Source organism: Chiloscyllium plagiosum, unplaced genomic scaffold, assembly GCF_037043375.1.
Source record: "Chiloscyllium plagiosum isolate Xiang-an unplaced genomic scaffold, Cpla_swu_hap1 HiC_scaffold_13, whole genome shotgun sequence".
NCBI lineage: Eukaryota > Metazoa > Chordata > Chondrichthyes > Orectolobiformes > Hemiscylliidae > Chiloscyllium > Chiloscyllium plagiosum.
The window spans coordinates 52,110,605-52,125,613 of record NW_028270151.1 but is presented as its reverse complement, the minus strand read 5'-3'; the positions used below and the strand labels follow the sequence as shown (position 1 = coordinate 52,125,613).

Sequence of the window (15,009 nt, the reverse complement as noted above, 5' to 3'; positions counted from 1 at the left end):
CCGGGAATTTCTCTCTCTGTGGCAGATTTTCTCTGACTAATTTTCAAAATGTCTGCATTCTTATACCCCTAACATTGGTTTGATGTTGACAAAACAATAAATTAATTGAGATGATCCAACGTGCTTTTGTTTTAGTATCCTGGGGCATAATTTAAACAGATTGTGTAAATTTGAATTGTCAAAACAGCAACCAAAACTCCGATATCCATTCCACAGCCAAATGTTATATATTTTCAATTTTCCAGTACACTCTGGGACGGCTATCTATTCATATACATAATCTCTCAGTTCAGAACAGAATTCTCTCTCTCAAAGGTACAGTACATGTCTTTAATTTCATAATACCTCCCCCCACCCTTAAAAAGAAATGAAAAGATGGCTTCTAATTTTTGCTCTAATTCTTAATTCCATTGCTATGAAATAGATAGGTCATTAATCTAAGTTATACTTTTCATATTAATTCTGCACACATATAGAACATTGAAATCCATTAAGTCTTACCGACACATTTTTCTTTAAATCCGCAATAACGCATCTGTTATCACATTTTTACGACGCACAATATGTACAATTTGTAAATTAAAATGTTTGTAACATAAGACCCCAATGAAATAGTCTCAAAGTTTTGTCTTTAAATCTTCCCAAGAATGTAAGAGGATTGTGGTCCACGTACGCAACTGTGTCTGAAATACTGTTCGTCACAAACATTAAAATGTTGTAAGGCCAGTACCAAACTCAGTAATTCCTTTTGGATGGTAGAGTATTTTCTCTGGAGAGTGTTCAGTTTCTTTGAAAATGAGGCAATTGGCTGTTCGACTCCATAATTATCTTCCTGTAGCAGTACAGCTGCAACTCCTATTTCGCTAGCATCAATTAAAGGGTTTCAAAACATTTGGTGTAGCTAAAACTGGTGCAGTGCTTAATACAGTTTTTAAATTCTCAAATGCTTCCTGATATTGTTCTGTCCATCAAAATTTTGTGTTCTTCTTTAGTAAATCCATCAGCGGTGCTACCACACTGCAGAAGTTTGGAACAAACTTCAAGTAGAATCCGCTTAGTCCCAAAAGTCAAAGCACCTCTTCGAGGATGGTTGTGGAAATTCCTCAATGGCCTTTGTCTTCCCATTCCTTGGGGTCAACTTTCCATGTCCAATGTTATGAGAATAGGATAGTGAAGAAGGCGTTTGGTATGCTTTCCTTTATTGGTCAGAGTATTGAGTACAGGAGTTGGGAGGTCATGTTGCGGCTGTACAGGACATTGGTTAGGCCACTGTTGGAATATTGCGTGCAATTCTGGTCTCCTTCCTTGTTGTGAAACTTGAAAGGGTTTGAGAGGATTAAGCCTGGAGTGGTGTTGTTTTATCAGAACAGCATGCCCTACTTCCACCTCATGCACAATAGTATTAGTCCTCCCCATCTTATTCCTGCTTATGTCCTCATACTGCTGCAACAAACCTTTCAACTCGGTTCTTTGCTCCTGAGACAGATAGTTAATTTACCATTCCTCAAGAACTTCCTCATTATTTAATGTATTTTGAGGTACATCAAACTCCACGACATCTGGATTTGTTTCCTCACTCTGCGAAGTAGTAACTAACACCTGTGTCTCCAGTTCCCTTTATCTATCATAGTGAGGTTTCAACATGTTCACACGGTATACCTGGTACAGTTTTTTTTTCTAATTGGTATCTTTACCAGTTAGTTTACTTGACTCAACCTTTTCTCAGTTTGATAGGGACCACTAAACCTGGCTTTGAAGAGATCTCTTACCACTGGTAACAGTACTCATATGTCATCCCCACGGGAAAATGTCCAAAATTTAGAGTTTTTAATCTGCCACCTGCTTCATTCTATGCTGTGCCCTCTTCGGCTGCTGTTTAGCTAACTCACGTACCATATTTAATCTCTCCCTCACCTCAGATACATAATCTAAGTGTGAGATCTCCAACTTCGGTCATGTCAATTTCTCTTTAATTTCAAAGGCCTTCTCACTTCATGATCGAATATTAACTCAAAGGGAGTAAACTGAGTAGATTTGTTTGGGGCATCTCTAATGACAAACCAGATGACTGGTATACCTTCATCCTAATCATTTGGATAATCCTGACAGTAGCCTCTTAACATGGTCTTTAGGGTCTGATGCCACCTTTCCAAGGTTCCCTGGGATTCAGGATGCTACGCAATTGATTTAAAGTGCTGTATGCCTAAGCTATCCATGGCTTCCTTAAACAGCCTAGCAGTAAAATTAGACCCTTAGTCTGACTGAATCTCTCTGGGTAGCCCATACTAATTCCTCTACCACCGTTTTTACCTCAATACTCTGTACTGGAATTGCCTTCAGAAATCTGGTAGACACATACATTATGGTTTGAAGTGGGTACTGCAGATGCTGTAGATTAGAGTCAAGATTAGAGTGGTGCTGGAAAAGCACAGCAGGTCAGGCAGCATCCAAGGAGCAGGAAAATCAATGTTTCGGCAAAAGCCCTTAATCAAGAATGAGGCTGGGAGCCTCAGGGGTAGAGAGATAAATGGGAGGGCGGGTGGGGCTGGGAAGAAGGTAGCTGAGAGTGCAGTAGATGGATGGAGGTGGGGTAAAGGTGATAGACCGGAGTGAAGGGTGGAGAGGATAGATGGAAAGGAGGATTGACAGGTGGGACAGGTCATGAGGATGGTGCTGAGCTGGAAGGTTGGAACTGAGGTATGGTGGAGGGAGGGGATATGCGGAAACTGGTGAAGTCTACATTGATGCCATGGTGTTGAAGGGTCCCGAGGCAAAAGAAGAGGTGTTCTTCCTCCAGGCACTGGCTGGTGAGGGAATGGCAGTGGAGGAGGCCCAGGACCTGTATGTCCTTGGCAGAGTGTGAGGGGGAGTTGAAATTTTCGGTCATGGGGCAGTGGGGTTGATTGATGCGGGTATTCCGGAGATGTTCTATGAAGCACTCTGCGAGAAGGCATGATGTAGAGGAGACCGCATCAGAAGCAACGGATGCATAAATGACATTTTTGGAAGTGCAGGTGAAACTTTGATGGATGTGGAAGGCTCCTTTGGGGCCTTGCATGGAGGTGAGGAGGGAGGTGTGGGTGCAGGTTTTGCAATTCCTGTGGTGGCAGGGGAAGGTGCCAGGAGGGGAGGGTGGGTTGTTACGTGGCGAGGACCTGAGCAGGTAGTCACGGAGGGAACAGTCTTTACGGAAAGCTGATAGAGTTGGGGAGGGAAATATATATCCCTGGTAGTGCGGTCTGTTTGTAGATGGCAGATGATGCGATTTATGCAGAGGTTGGTGGGATGGAAGGTGAGGACCGGGGGTTCTGTCCCTGTTGCGGTTGAAGGGATGGGGTTAGAGGGTGGCGGTGCAGGACGTGGATGAGATGCGTTGGACGCATCTTCGACCATGTGGGAGGGGAAATTTCAGTCTTTAAAGAAGGAGGCCATCTGGTGTGTTCTGTGTTGGAACTGGTCCTCCTGGGAGCAGATACAGCAGAGGCGGAGGAATTAGGAATATGTGATAGCATTTTTGGAGGAGGTTGCAACCTTCCAGCTCAGCACTGTCCTCACGACCTATCCCACCTGTCAATCTTCCTTCCTACCTATCCACTCCACTCTCCTCTGCAACCTATCACCTTTTACCCCCAACTCCATCCACCTATTGCGCTCTCAGCTGCCTTCTCCCCAGCCCCCCCCCACCCCCCCATCCCATTTTATCTCCACCCCCGAGGCTGCCAGCCTCATTCCTGATGAAGGGCTTTTGCCCAAAAAGTTGATTGTCCTGCTTCTCGGATGCTGCCTGACCTGCTGTGCTTTTCCAGCACCACTATAATCTTGGCATCCATTATGGTTAGCAAATTATGGTTCCCATGTTTAGTTTTAGAAAGAGGACCTACATAATCAATCTTAACCCGCGTGAATGGTCCTTCGAATGCAGGAATTGGCAACAAAGTTGCTGGTTTTATTCCTGCCTGTGACTTACCTACCATTTGCCATGTATGACATCTAGGGCAAAATGTAACCATCCCCTTATGCAGTCCAGGTCAGTAGAAGTGCTTTTGTACCTTAGCCTGAGTCTTGCTCATACCTGGTGACTTACTACTGGAAATTCATGTGCTACTTGTAATACTATCTGTATGTATGCTACCGGAAACATAATCTGGTGTGCTTCCGCCCATTCACCTCTGCACTAACCTGCTTTGGTCCCCATTTTTGTCTTAGGATTCTATCCTTAAGGTAATAACACTCAGGACAACATTCTGATTCCTTTTCATAGTATGCATCTATATATATTTTCTCGTCTTTCTGTTGTAAGTCCATTAGCTTTTCAAGATAAAACGCCTCTGCCTGACTCTTTACCTGTTCAGGTTTTTCCTGTACCATTATATCAAACAGGGTGTCAGCTAATTGAACCTTAACCTCTTCATCTTGCTCTTTAGTTTTTCTTCTTGCTGTCACTTATATTACTGCACAGTCTGGAAAATTTCTAAGGTATTTGTTTTTTAACTCCTTGGTTCCCTGGTTTTCCTTTAGCTTCTCCACCACAAGGGGCATCACTCCCATTTTGGATCCTGCCAGGTGGTTCTGAAGAACAAACTGTAGTCCTGGAAATGAAACTCTGTCAATTACACCTACTGTTACTTCCCCAGTCTTGATTTGGCACCCCATCTGATCTTATACAGGGGAACGCTAAATTTCCGTCCATCTATTTCACAAATTTCCACACTTTCAGGTAACATGTCAGGAAGAGTGCAATTACATTCATCTCTTATATAAGAGACTGATTAGCTCCTGTACCTCTCAAAATTGTAAATTCTTTCCCTTCTCCCATGTTCTTCCTGAGTAAACTTAACCCACAGAGGTGAAGGTCAATAGCGATCGGGGACTAACTCAATACCCAGCCCCTGCCAAGGCTTTGCTCTCTCCTACAGCTCTTCATATTTTGTTGGGGTTTCCTTTATTACTTTTACTAATCCCACCGGCTTAGTTTTGGTGTACTGCAGTGTGTTGTGGCCCTTTTGAACAGTGTCTTGATGCAACTTCTTTTGTGTGTGTTGGGATGGTTGCTTTTGTAGTTCAGGACTTGGTCTGTGTGTGTGGCTTTCCTGTATACCTTTGTGGTGAATTCTCCATTAGGTGTTCTCTGTACCATCACGTCTAGGAATGGGAGTTGGTTGTCCTTTTCTTCCTCTCTAGTGAATCGGATTCCTGTGAGTGTGGCGTTGATGATCCGGTGTGTGTGTTCTCTATTTCGAATAGAGAATTCTATTCAACCCTAATTCAACCCAAACTCTGGGTCAGATATGTGGAGGACATCTTTGTAATCATTAAAAACACAGAAATAGAGAACACACACCGGATCATCAACGCCACACTCTCAGGAATCCGATTCACTAGAGAGGAAGAAAAGGACAACCAACTCCCATTCCTAGACGTGATGGTACAGAGAACACCTAACGGAGAATTCACCACAAAGGTACACAGGAAAGCCACACACACAGACCAAGTCCTGAATTACAAAAGCAACCACCCAAACACACACAAAAGAAGTTGCATCAAGATACTGTTCAAAAGGGCCACAACACACTGCAGTACACCAGAACTGCAAAAAGAGGAAGAAGAACACCTCTACAATGTATTCGCCAAAAACGGATACCCACGCAATTTCATCAACAGATGCCTAAGGGAAAGACAATGGAACGAGGACATGCCGCAACCCAAAGGACTAGCCACACTACCATACATCAAGAGCATTTCTGAACTGACAGCCAGACTACTGCGACCACTAGGACTCATAACAGCACACAAACCAACAGCCACTCTCAGACAACAACTCACTAGAACGAAGGACCCGATACCCAGCATGAGCAAAACCAATGTAGTGTACAAAATCCCATGCAAGGACTGCACAAAACACTACATAGGACAAACAGGAAGACAGCTAATGATCCGCATCCATGAACACCAACTAGCCACGAAACGACACGACCAGCTATCCTTAGCCACACATGCAGATGACAAGCAACATGAGTTCGACTGGTACAACACTATTATCATAGGACAAGCCAAACAGAGAACAGCCAGGGAATTCTTAGAGGCATGGCACTCATCCACAGATTCAATCAATAAGTACATTGACCTGGACCCAATATACCGACCATTGCAACGGACAGCTGGAACTGACAACCGAAGCGGCACAGACAAACCACTATAAATGCTGGAGGAAACATCACAGAAGCGCTTCACAGGAGGCTCCCAAGCACTGAGGATGTCACCTAGACAGGGGACGAAACGTCTGCTACACAAATTCCCAGCTCAGCGAACAGAACCACAACGAGCACCCGAGCTACAAATCTTCTCACAAAGTTTGAACACCTACAGGCGAGAGACGCTAAGACAAGCCAGGAAATGGGAATCCTGTGCCAACCGCCTAAGTGCCACATACGAACAACTCCGGTTCCTGCACGAATGCCGAAAGAATCGAATCCTTCCACCATGTGTCAGATACAGACCACCAGTCAATAATCCACAAGCCAGAGACACAGCCAGACAGAACGATGATCTAGGTAATGATTACAGACGCTCACAACAGACTTCACAAATACAGACAAGAAATTGCACGCCAAAAATCGTTAATTTCAAAAGCCACCAATTTAGGAATGGACCCGGACCATAGAACAGGCCGTCACCATAGGACAGAACAGGACCACACACCGCAAAAAAAAACAGCAGTAAAAGAAAAAATTGCCAAACTAACACACAACAGAGAGGACACCACAACACCCACTTGGGTTAGAAACCTCTCCCACAGACAGCTCACAGACACGGAAAGAACAATACTGGCCAAGGGACTCGACTACAACCACAGGGACGCCAAGACAGCAGACTTCCTAGCAGCACTAGAATGCACACTCAGGAACAATGGACTGACAGAAGAGACACAACAAACAGTGAGACAAAGTATCGTACCTCTGATAACAAGGAAAAGACAAACACATAACCTCAACACCAAGGAGAGGGAAGCACTAAAATCACTAAGAAACAATAAGAACATAATCATACTACCAGCAGACAAAGGCAGAATGACGATCATCCTAGACAGAGAGCAGAGTACATCCAAAAAGTGCAACAACTACTTGCAGATACCAACACCTACCAAAGGAGGGAGTTTGACCCCACCCCACAGCTCACCAATAGGATAAACAACACACTGAGGAATCTACAAAAAAACGGACAGATAACCAGGTTCGACCTACAAAGAATGAAACCTGAAAGCAACAACACCCCCATATTCTATGGACTACCTAAAGTGCACAAACCAGACATCCCACTCAGACCAATAGTATCACTACCCAGGGACACCATCACACAAACTGGCTAAAGAACTACAGCAGAAACTGAAATACCTGATCAGCGGATCCAGACACTCTGTACAATAAACACAGGAATTCTCGGACATCGTCAAAATATACACATAGAAAAGGAAGAAACTATGGTCTCATTTGATGTAACGGCACTGTTCACCTCTATCAACAAAACCGTAGCCAGAGAAACAATAGCCAACCTGCTGGACATACAGAACAGACAACAGGACGTTGAACCTATCAACAAAGACGGCATACTCAAACTACTGGACCTATGCCTCACAACACACTTCACATTCAACAACCGAATATATGAACAAATCAACGGCACACCCATGGGCTCACCCATCTCTGGACTCATAGCAGAAGCGGTAATGCAAAGATTAGAACAAACAGTCTTACGGTAAATTCAACCCAAACTCTGGGTCAGATATGTGGATGACACCTTTGTAATCATTAAGAACACAGAAATAGAGAACACACACCGGATCATCAACGCCACACTCACAGGAATCCAATTCACTAGAGAGGAAGAAAAGGACAACCAACTCCCATTCCTAGACGTGATAGTACAGAGAACACCTAACGGAGAATTCTCCACAAAGATACACAGGAAAGCCACACACACAGACCAAGTCCTGAACTACAAAAGCAACCATCCCAACACACACAAAAGAAGTTGCATCAAGATACTGTTCAAAAGGGCCACAACACACTGCAGTACACCAGAACTGCAAAAAGAGGAAGAAGAACACCTCAACAATGTATTCGCCAAAAACGGATACCCACGCAATTTCATCAACAGATGCCTAAGGGAAAGACAAAGGAACGAGGACATGCCGCAACCCAAAGGACTAGCCACACTACCATACATCAGGAGCATTTCTGAACTGACAGCCAGACTACTGCGACCACTTGGACTCATAACAGCACACAAACCAACAGCCACTCTCCGACAACAACTCACCAGAACGAAGGACCCGATACCCAGCATGAGCAAAACCAATGTAGTGTACAAAATCCCATGCAAGGACTGCACAAAACACTACATAGGACATACAGGAAGACAGCTAACGATCCTCATCCATGAACACCAACTAGCCACGAAACGACACGACCAGCTATCCTTAGTAGCCACACACACAGATGACAAGCAACATGAGTTCGACTGGGACAACACTATTATCATAAGACAAGCCAAACAGAGAACAGCCAGGGAATTCCTAGAGGCATGGCACTCATCCACAGATTCAAATCAATAAGCGCATCGACCTGGACCCAATATACCGACCATTGCAACGGACAGCTGGAACTGACAACCGGAAGCGGCAGAGACAAACCACTATAAATGCCGGAGGAAACATCACAGAAGCGCTTCACAGGAGGCTCCCAAGTACTGAGGATGTCACCTAGACAGGGGACGAAACGACTGCAACACATATTCCCAGCTCGGTGAACAGAACCACAACAATTAGCCTCTTTTACCACATCATTTCCCACAGTGATTTTCTTCAACAACCAGCACTGTGATCTTATATGTCCCACCTTCTGCCAGTGAAAACGCCTTTTCCCTGAATCCTTCTTAAAGTATCGGCAGTGTAATTCTATGTGTCCTACTTCATTACAGTGAAAACACCTGAGGCCTTTCACCTCCTTTCTACCTTCTTGGGTTTCCTTTTTCACCTATGGTAAACTATTCCCACTGTGATCTACTGATTGTTTGTACTGAAGGATCTCCCCTTTTCCCAATTTCTATCCCTCACAGAACGAAATTCCTGTCAGAAGCTATGTTTTACCTTATGCGCCAATGCATATTCATCTGCCATCTCTGCCACTCTTCTCACTTCTTGAAGTTTCTGTTCTTTCACATAAGTTCTTGTCATCTAAATGAGTTTTTAAACTCCTCCAGCAGAATAATCCCTTAGAGCCTCATATGCCTTATCTATTTTAAGGTGCCACATGTATCAAAATCACTACGTTTAATTCTTTCAAAGTCAACATAAGTCTGACCTGGTTCCACCTTTATGTTTCTGAATTGCTGTCTGTATGCTTCTGGTGCCAATTCATAGGCACTCAAAATAGCCTTTTTGACATCTGCATAATCTCTTGGCCCCTCGTCTGACAGCGCTACAAATACTTCACTAGCTCTGCCTACCAGCTTAGTCTTAACGAGCATTACCCACAAGTTCTCTGGACATTCCATCTGCCTAGCCAATTTTTCAAATGAAATAAAGAAGGATTAGACATCTTTCTCATCAAAATGTGACAATGTTTTAATGTTTTTGTACACATCAATTCCTTCTGCCTTCATCACCATCCTGTTAACTTGACTTTCCTGACTAGTTCACAACTTTTGGTGTTCAAATTCTTTCTCCCTTTCTCTTTTCTCTCTTTCTCTTTTTTCTTTCTTTCTTTCTTGCTCAGCTAAGAACCTTCTCTCCCATTCTTTTTCCTTTAACATGGTTCTTCTTTCCCTTTCTTTATCTTAACTCTATTTACCTTAATTGTAATTTAAGTTTTTCTAATTCTACTGCACGTGTCTGTTTCTCTGATAGACCTAAGTGCTTGACCTACTCCATTACAATTTCGGCTTTCCTTCTGTTCCTGGTGAAATCCAATTCTGAACGTATATGCTAATTCTAAAAGTATATCCTTCCTCTGTCTTTCTAAACTTTCTTGGCAAATTTGAGAAGCATCTTCAAACCCCATAACCTCTTTAGCAATCTTAAGAGCCATTTCCCTCACTTTTAATTTAACCAACCGCAAGTAACCGAAATTAAACAATTTTTCTCACCTAAGTTTTATTTAAAGACCTTGGACACAAATCGGCAAGTGTTTAGTCTGCTTGGACCTTTGTACCCCAAATCTGTTCTGATCTGCCCAAATCCCTGACTAGGTGTAAACCTGTCCAAATCCCAGACTGGATCTGTCTAAACATGTCTAGATCTGTCCAAATCTCAGACTCGAGCCCCCAAACTGTTACAACACGGAGGCAAACCCCTCTGTTAATTAAACCAACCACCTGAAAAGCTCACCTCACCTTGTAATCTGTTTAAAGAGTGACCACAAACTCCAAAATTCCACTATGTAAAGAAAATAACATCAATTTATTTTCCAACTCCAAAAGTGAACATTAAACAAAAGCTATTCACAAACCTAAGCCCCTTTTTCTCTTAACTGCTTGCTGTCTGCCTCCAACTCTATAACAATATGTTTTCCAATTAGACGCTTATAAAAGCAGATCATAACACCAGTGCTTCACTGGACGCTCACTGATGATGTTACTTAGTGTGGTGATGAAACATCTGAAAACGAACCCTCCAGCTCAGCGAGCAAAATTACATCCAGAACTTATTAAAATTACATCAACTTCAAAACCACACAGGCTCTGTCTTGTTCTGCGTCTTCACTCTTCCGGCTGCTGATCTCTCTGGGTCGCCTTCTTTCTTTTTACTGAGATTATGTTTCACATGAAAATGTAATTTTGGTAGAGAGTGTTTTATAATTTCTTTGAGAGCAAGGTGTTGGATGGGCAATTAGCTCTCCAGGAGTTTCTTTCTGTATGGCAGTTGTTCTCTGACTAATTTTCAAAATGTCTGCTTTCTTATACTCCCAACATTGGATCATCTCATTGGTTTGATGTTGACAAAATAATAAATTCTAACTCTGTTGTGTTTTAGTATCCTGGGATATAATTTAAATTGATTGGTTATATTTGAATTGTTGTCAAAACAGCAACCAAAATTCAGGTATCCATTTCACAGTCAAATGTTACATATTTTTAGTTTTCTAATACACTCTGGGATAGCCATCTATTCATGTACATAGGTGCTTGTAATCTCCCAGTTCAGAACAGCATTGTCTCTCTCTCAAAGCTACAGTACATGCCTTCAATTTCATAATGAAAGTCCAACCCAGCCCCAGCCCCAACCACATAACTCTGCATTTAGCATGGCCAATCCACCTAATCCACAATCGGAGCACCTGACAGAAAACCATGCAGACTCAGGGAGACAGTCACCCAAGACTGGAATCAAACCTGGAACCCTGATGTTGTGAGGCAGTAGTGTTAACCATTGAGCCACTATGCCACCCATAAACCCCAGACTGTTTATGGTAAGGGAAAAGATAACCAAGGTAATGTCATGCTTTTCAAGGGAAGGTGGTTAGATTCTCACTAGTTGCTTAAAGGTATTGCCTGGTGTGGCATAAATGGTACTTGCCACTTGGCAGTATCAGCCTGAATGTTGTCCAGATCTTGCTGAATGTGGACGTGGACTGCTCCAGTTTCTGAAAAGTCCCAATTCATACTGAATGCTGCGATTATTAGTGAACTTTCCCAGTTCTGAACTTATGTCATGGGGAGGTCATTGATGAAGCAGCCTATGACACTACCTTGGAACTCTTGCATCAAAGCCCTGACACAGTAGCATTGCAGAATGTATCAGGGCACATTTTCTTTTTATACTTGCAGAGAATAGAGAATAAAGAATGCCATGCGGAGATTTAACAATTGACAACATCAGAGGAGGACGCATTAATTGTCACTGGAGTTTGCAACTCCTAGCTGTCCAAAATTATGGAGCTGCCTGGGGACCCAATTATGTAAAAGCTTTTTTGCAAGGTTTGTAGCTCAGGTTGAGGTTTAGGGTGTAGGTTTGCTCGCTGAGCTGTAGTTTGATATCCAGACGTTTCATTATGTAAAAGCTATCCATATGTCGTATAGCTCTCTGTTAAGTTGGTTTCCAGTGAGAGAAGTACGATATTTGATGTGCTCCAGAGTTCATCAAAGCTGCAGTGACAGCACTATCTAAACTCATGATCTCTGTCTTCTATAAGAACAAGGGTAGCATTTGCATGGGAAGACTATCATGTCTGCAAGAAAGGTTTACTAGACTGATCCTAGAAATAGCAAGACTGATGTATGAAGAGAGACTGGATTGATTAGGACTCAATCCAATGGCGTATAGAAGAGTAAGGAGTCATCTCCTAGAAACCTATACATTTCAAACAGGATTAGACAGGGCCAATGCAGGAAGGATGTTCCCAATAACCAAGAGTCCAGAATCAGCAGTCATAGTTTCAGGATACAGGGTAGGCCATTTAGGACTAAGATGAAAAGAAATTTCTTCATTCCAGAGAATGGTGAGCCTGTGGATTTCTCTGCCTCAGAAATTAGTTGAGGGGTAAAACATTGAATGCTTTAAAAAAAGAAGTTAGATGTAGTTCATGGAGCTAAATGGATCGAAGGGTAAGGGGGAAAGCAGGAACAAGATACTGAGATGAATGATCAGCAATGATCATGTTGAATGGCAGTGCAGGCTTGAAGGGCCGAATTGCCCATTCCTGTTTATTTTTTCTACCTTTCCATCTTTGTTTTTCTAATTATGTTTTCAAAGATAGCATTTTGATTTGCAAAAGGAGGCGCCCTGGAGAGGGTTCACGGATGGAAGAATAAAACACTGTTGCTAGAATTGGATAGGAAAGAGTTAAACCGAATAAAGCATTCCCACCAACTGATCAATGGAGGTGTCATGCGTTTGCTGTATCAAAGACTTCAACTTCTTGATCTCTCTGGAGGCCTACAAGTAGTTTCAGTTGTTTGGTCTTTGTTCAGACTGACAAGGAGCTTTTGTAATTTTAAAATTCACTACATTTAGGTTTTGTTTCCGCTTTTTTGAAAAAAGCTCAACTAGCTTGATAATATTCTATTAACTAAACTGGACACACTTTCTTTCTCCACAATATCCTTTATATTCTGTAGTTACAGACATTGTTTGCTGATGTAGGTCATTATTGAAGATTCAATTTTTTTTAATCTAACCACCTTCCAAAAAGGCTGAGCAGGAAAAAATGAAAGCGAAGTTGCAAGAACAAGATCTTTTACTGGATGCAGCAAGAGCAGCTATATCAGCAGAACTGCAAAGTGCAGTGAATGAGAAGCAACAACTAAAAACTGAGTTGTGAGTATTAAATTTCTTATTGTTCAATCCATTCATAACCTAAGAAATAATATGCTGAGCCATAGTCCATTTCCCTTAGTAACCACATATAATATAGTTCATTTGAACTTGGTACTGTAAACTGTGATGAAAGTTCATGAAATATTATTTTGAATTTTGGTTCTAATATGGACAGCTAAACTTTAAGTTTGATTTGTATTTCTATATTATGTGTTAAGAAGGGAAGAATTTAATTTCATTTTTGAGTTCTGTGAGTGACATGAGTATTTCAGCACTTTAGAAAACAAAAAGGCGAAGATGGAAAGTAATTTGGCTGTTTCCTAGAAACGAAATGTTCTATGATGCAGGAAACGAGCAGAAGCAATCTTTTTAGAAGGTTTTGCAGTGTGCAGGTTTCTGTCAGAGAAACCAGGTTTGTGCAGAAATGTTGCTGTTAGCTGAGCAGTGTCCAAAGCAGTTTAGCCTAAAAGGAAGTCCTAAGTGGTTTGACGTCAGTAAGAGAAAACTCCAAAAACAAAAGACTGGAAGAGGGGTTTAAGAATTCATGTTGAGAAATAAGTGAGCTGTGGTGGCAATGTGGTTAGGTGTCTCATGAAGAGACAGTAACTTAAGAAGCCAGCAACATGTGAAGGCAGACCTTTTCGAGAAAGAAACCAAGTATAACTGGGCTATCTGAACAAGGAATTCTAATGTGGAAACAGGGGACCCTTCATTGCCATTTCAGAATCTGTAAGGTTGTTAGGGTCAAAGAGTTGAATCTTTATTTCTGATATTTCTAATAATAGTTTCAACTGGTTCTTATTCTATTTCTGAAAAATAGCTATGTACTTGATTTTACCAGTATACTCTGTTACCCATGTCCTATCGGTGTAATCTAAAGATTTTAAAAAATTATTCAGATATGTGTTACAAAACTACACTGCAAATGATTTCTTTCACAATTTTTTATTGTAACTCATCAGAGGAGTGCTAAGATTGGAGCATACCGAGATAAAGCAGAAATTTGAAACAGTGGAGGAAAAGGCAACAGTACAGAAGTTGCTTTTTGAGTCTGCAATTGCCCAACTGAAAGAGGACTTAAAGGCTACTGTTAAAGAATGTGAATGTATTAAACAAGGAAAGGAAACTCTCCTGGACCAGGTAAATTAATTTTTACCATAAATTTGGTACCAGGTGGAGGCAAAGGAAAGCCGCTTTTCATATTGATTAGATTCTGTTAAATATGACAGCTACAATATATTAATATTATACTTTTTAATTTTGTAACGATCTGTATTATGCCTGAGAAAATTGAAAAGAACATTTTTATGTCATGCTTCTTGGAAATAGAGTAGATTCTGTAGCTGAAAATTGATGATCACTTCCCCCAAAAAAATAACTGAAATGTGCAATACCATGCACATGTATTATTATTGATCTTATCAGATTTACAACTGTTACTTTACTTACTGGTAGTTCACAAAACTATTCAATTCTGTTTATTAACTTTGCTATTTAGCTTGGGTTTCGTCAAACTTGATTCAGTCGCAAGATAACTTGATGGCAAATTCTCTAAGCAATTGTGCAATTTCTGGTGTGAAACTTGCATCTGTTGCTTTCTGTTGCCCTGAAGTATAGTTTATGGATGCCAATTTGCCTTGATAAAGGTAATTTGTTAATTGCTGATCACAAAGAATTCCCATGACAGCTCCTGAAAT

General features: G+C 41.7%; 1 protein-coding gene across 9 annotated transcripts in view; it reads left to right on the top strand.

The window, feature by feature from the left end:
- Positions 1-15,009, top strand: part of LOC122555923 (coiled-coil domain-containing protein 150) — a 148,559-nt gene that overhangs the window by 18,556 nt on the left and 114,994 nt on the right. For all 9 annotated transcript variants that reach the window (XR_015759190.1, XR_015759189.1, XR_015759191.1 and 6 more), the window contains 2 exons: positions 13,188-13,312; positions 14,275-14,452. Coding sequence is in view for 6 of the 9 variants with exons in the window: in XM_087993592.1 (XP_087849718.1) it covers positions 13,188-13,312; positions 14,275-14,452 (303 nt within the window). In the remaining 3 variants the exon portion in view is untranslated. The remainder of the gene's footprint in view (positions 1-13,187; positions 13,313-14,274; positions 14,453-15,009) is intronic.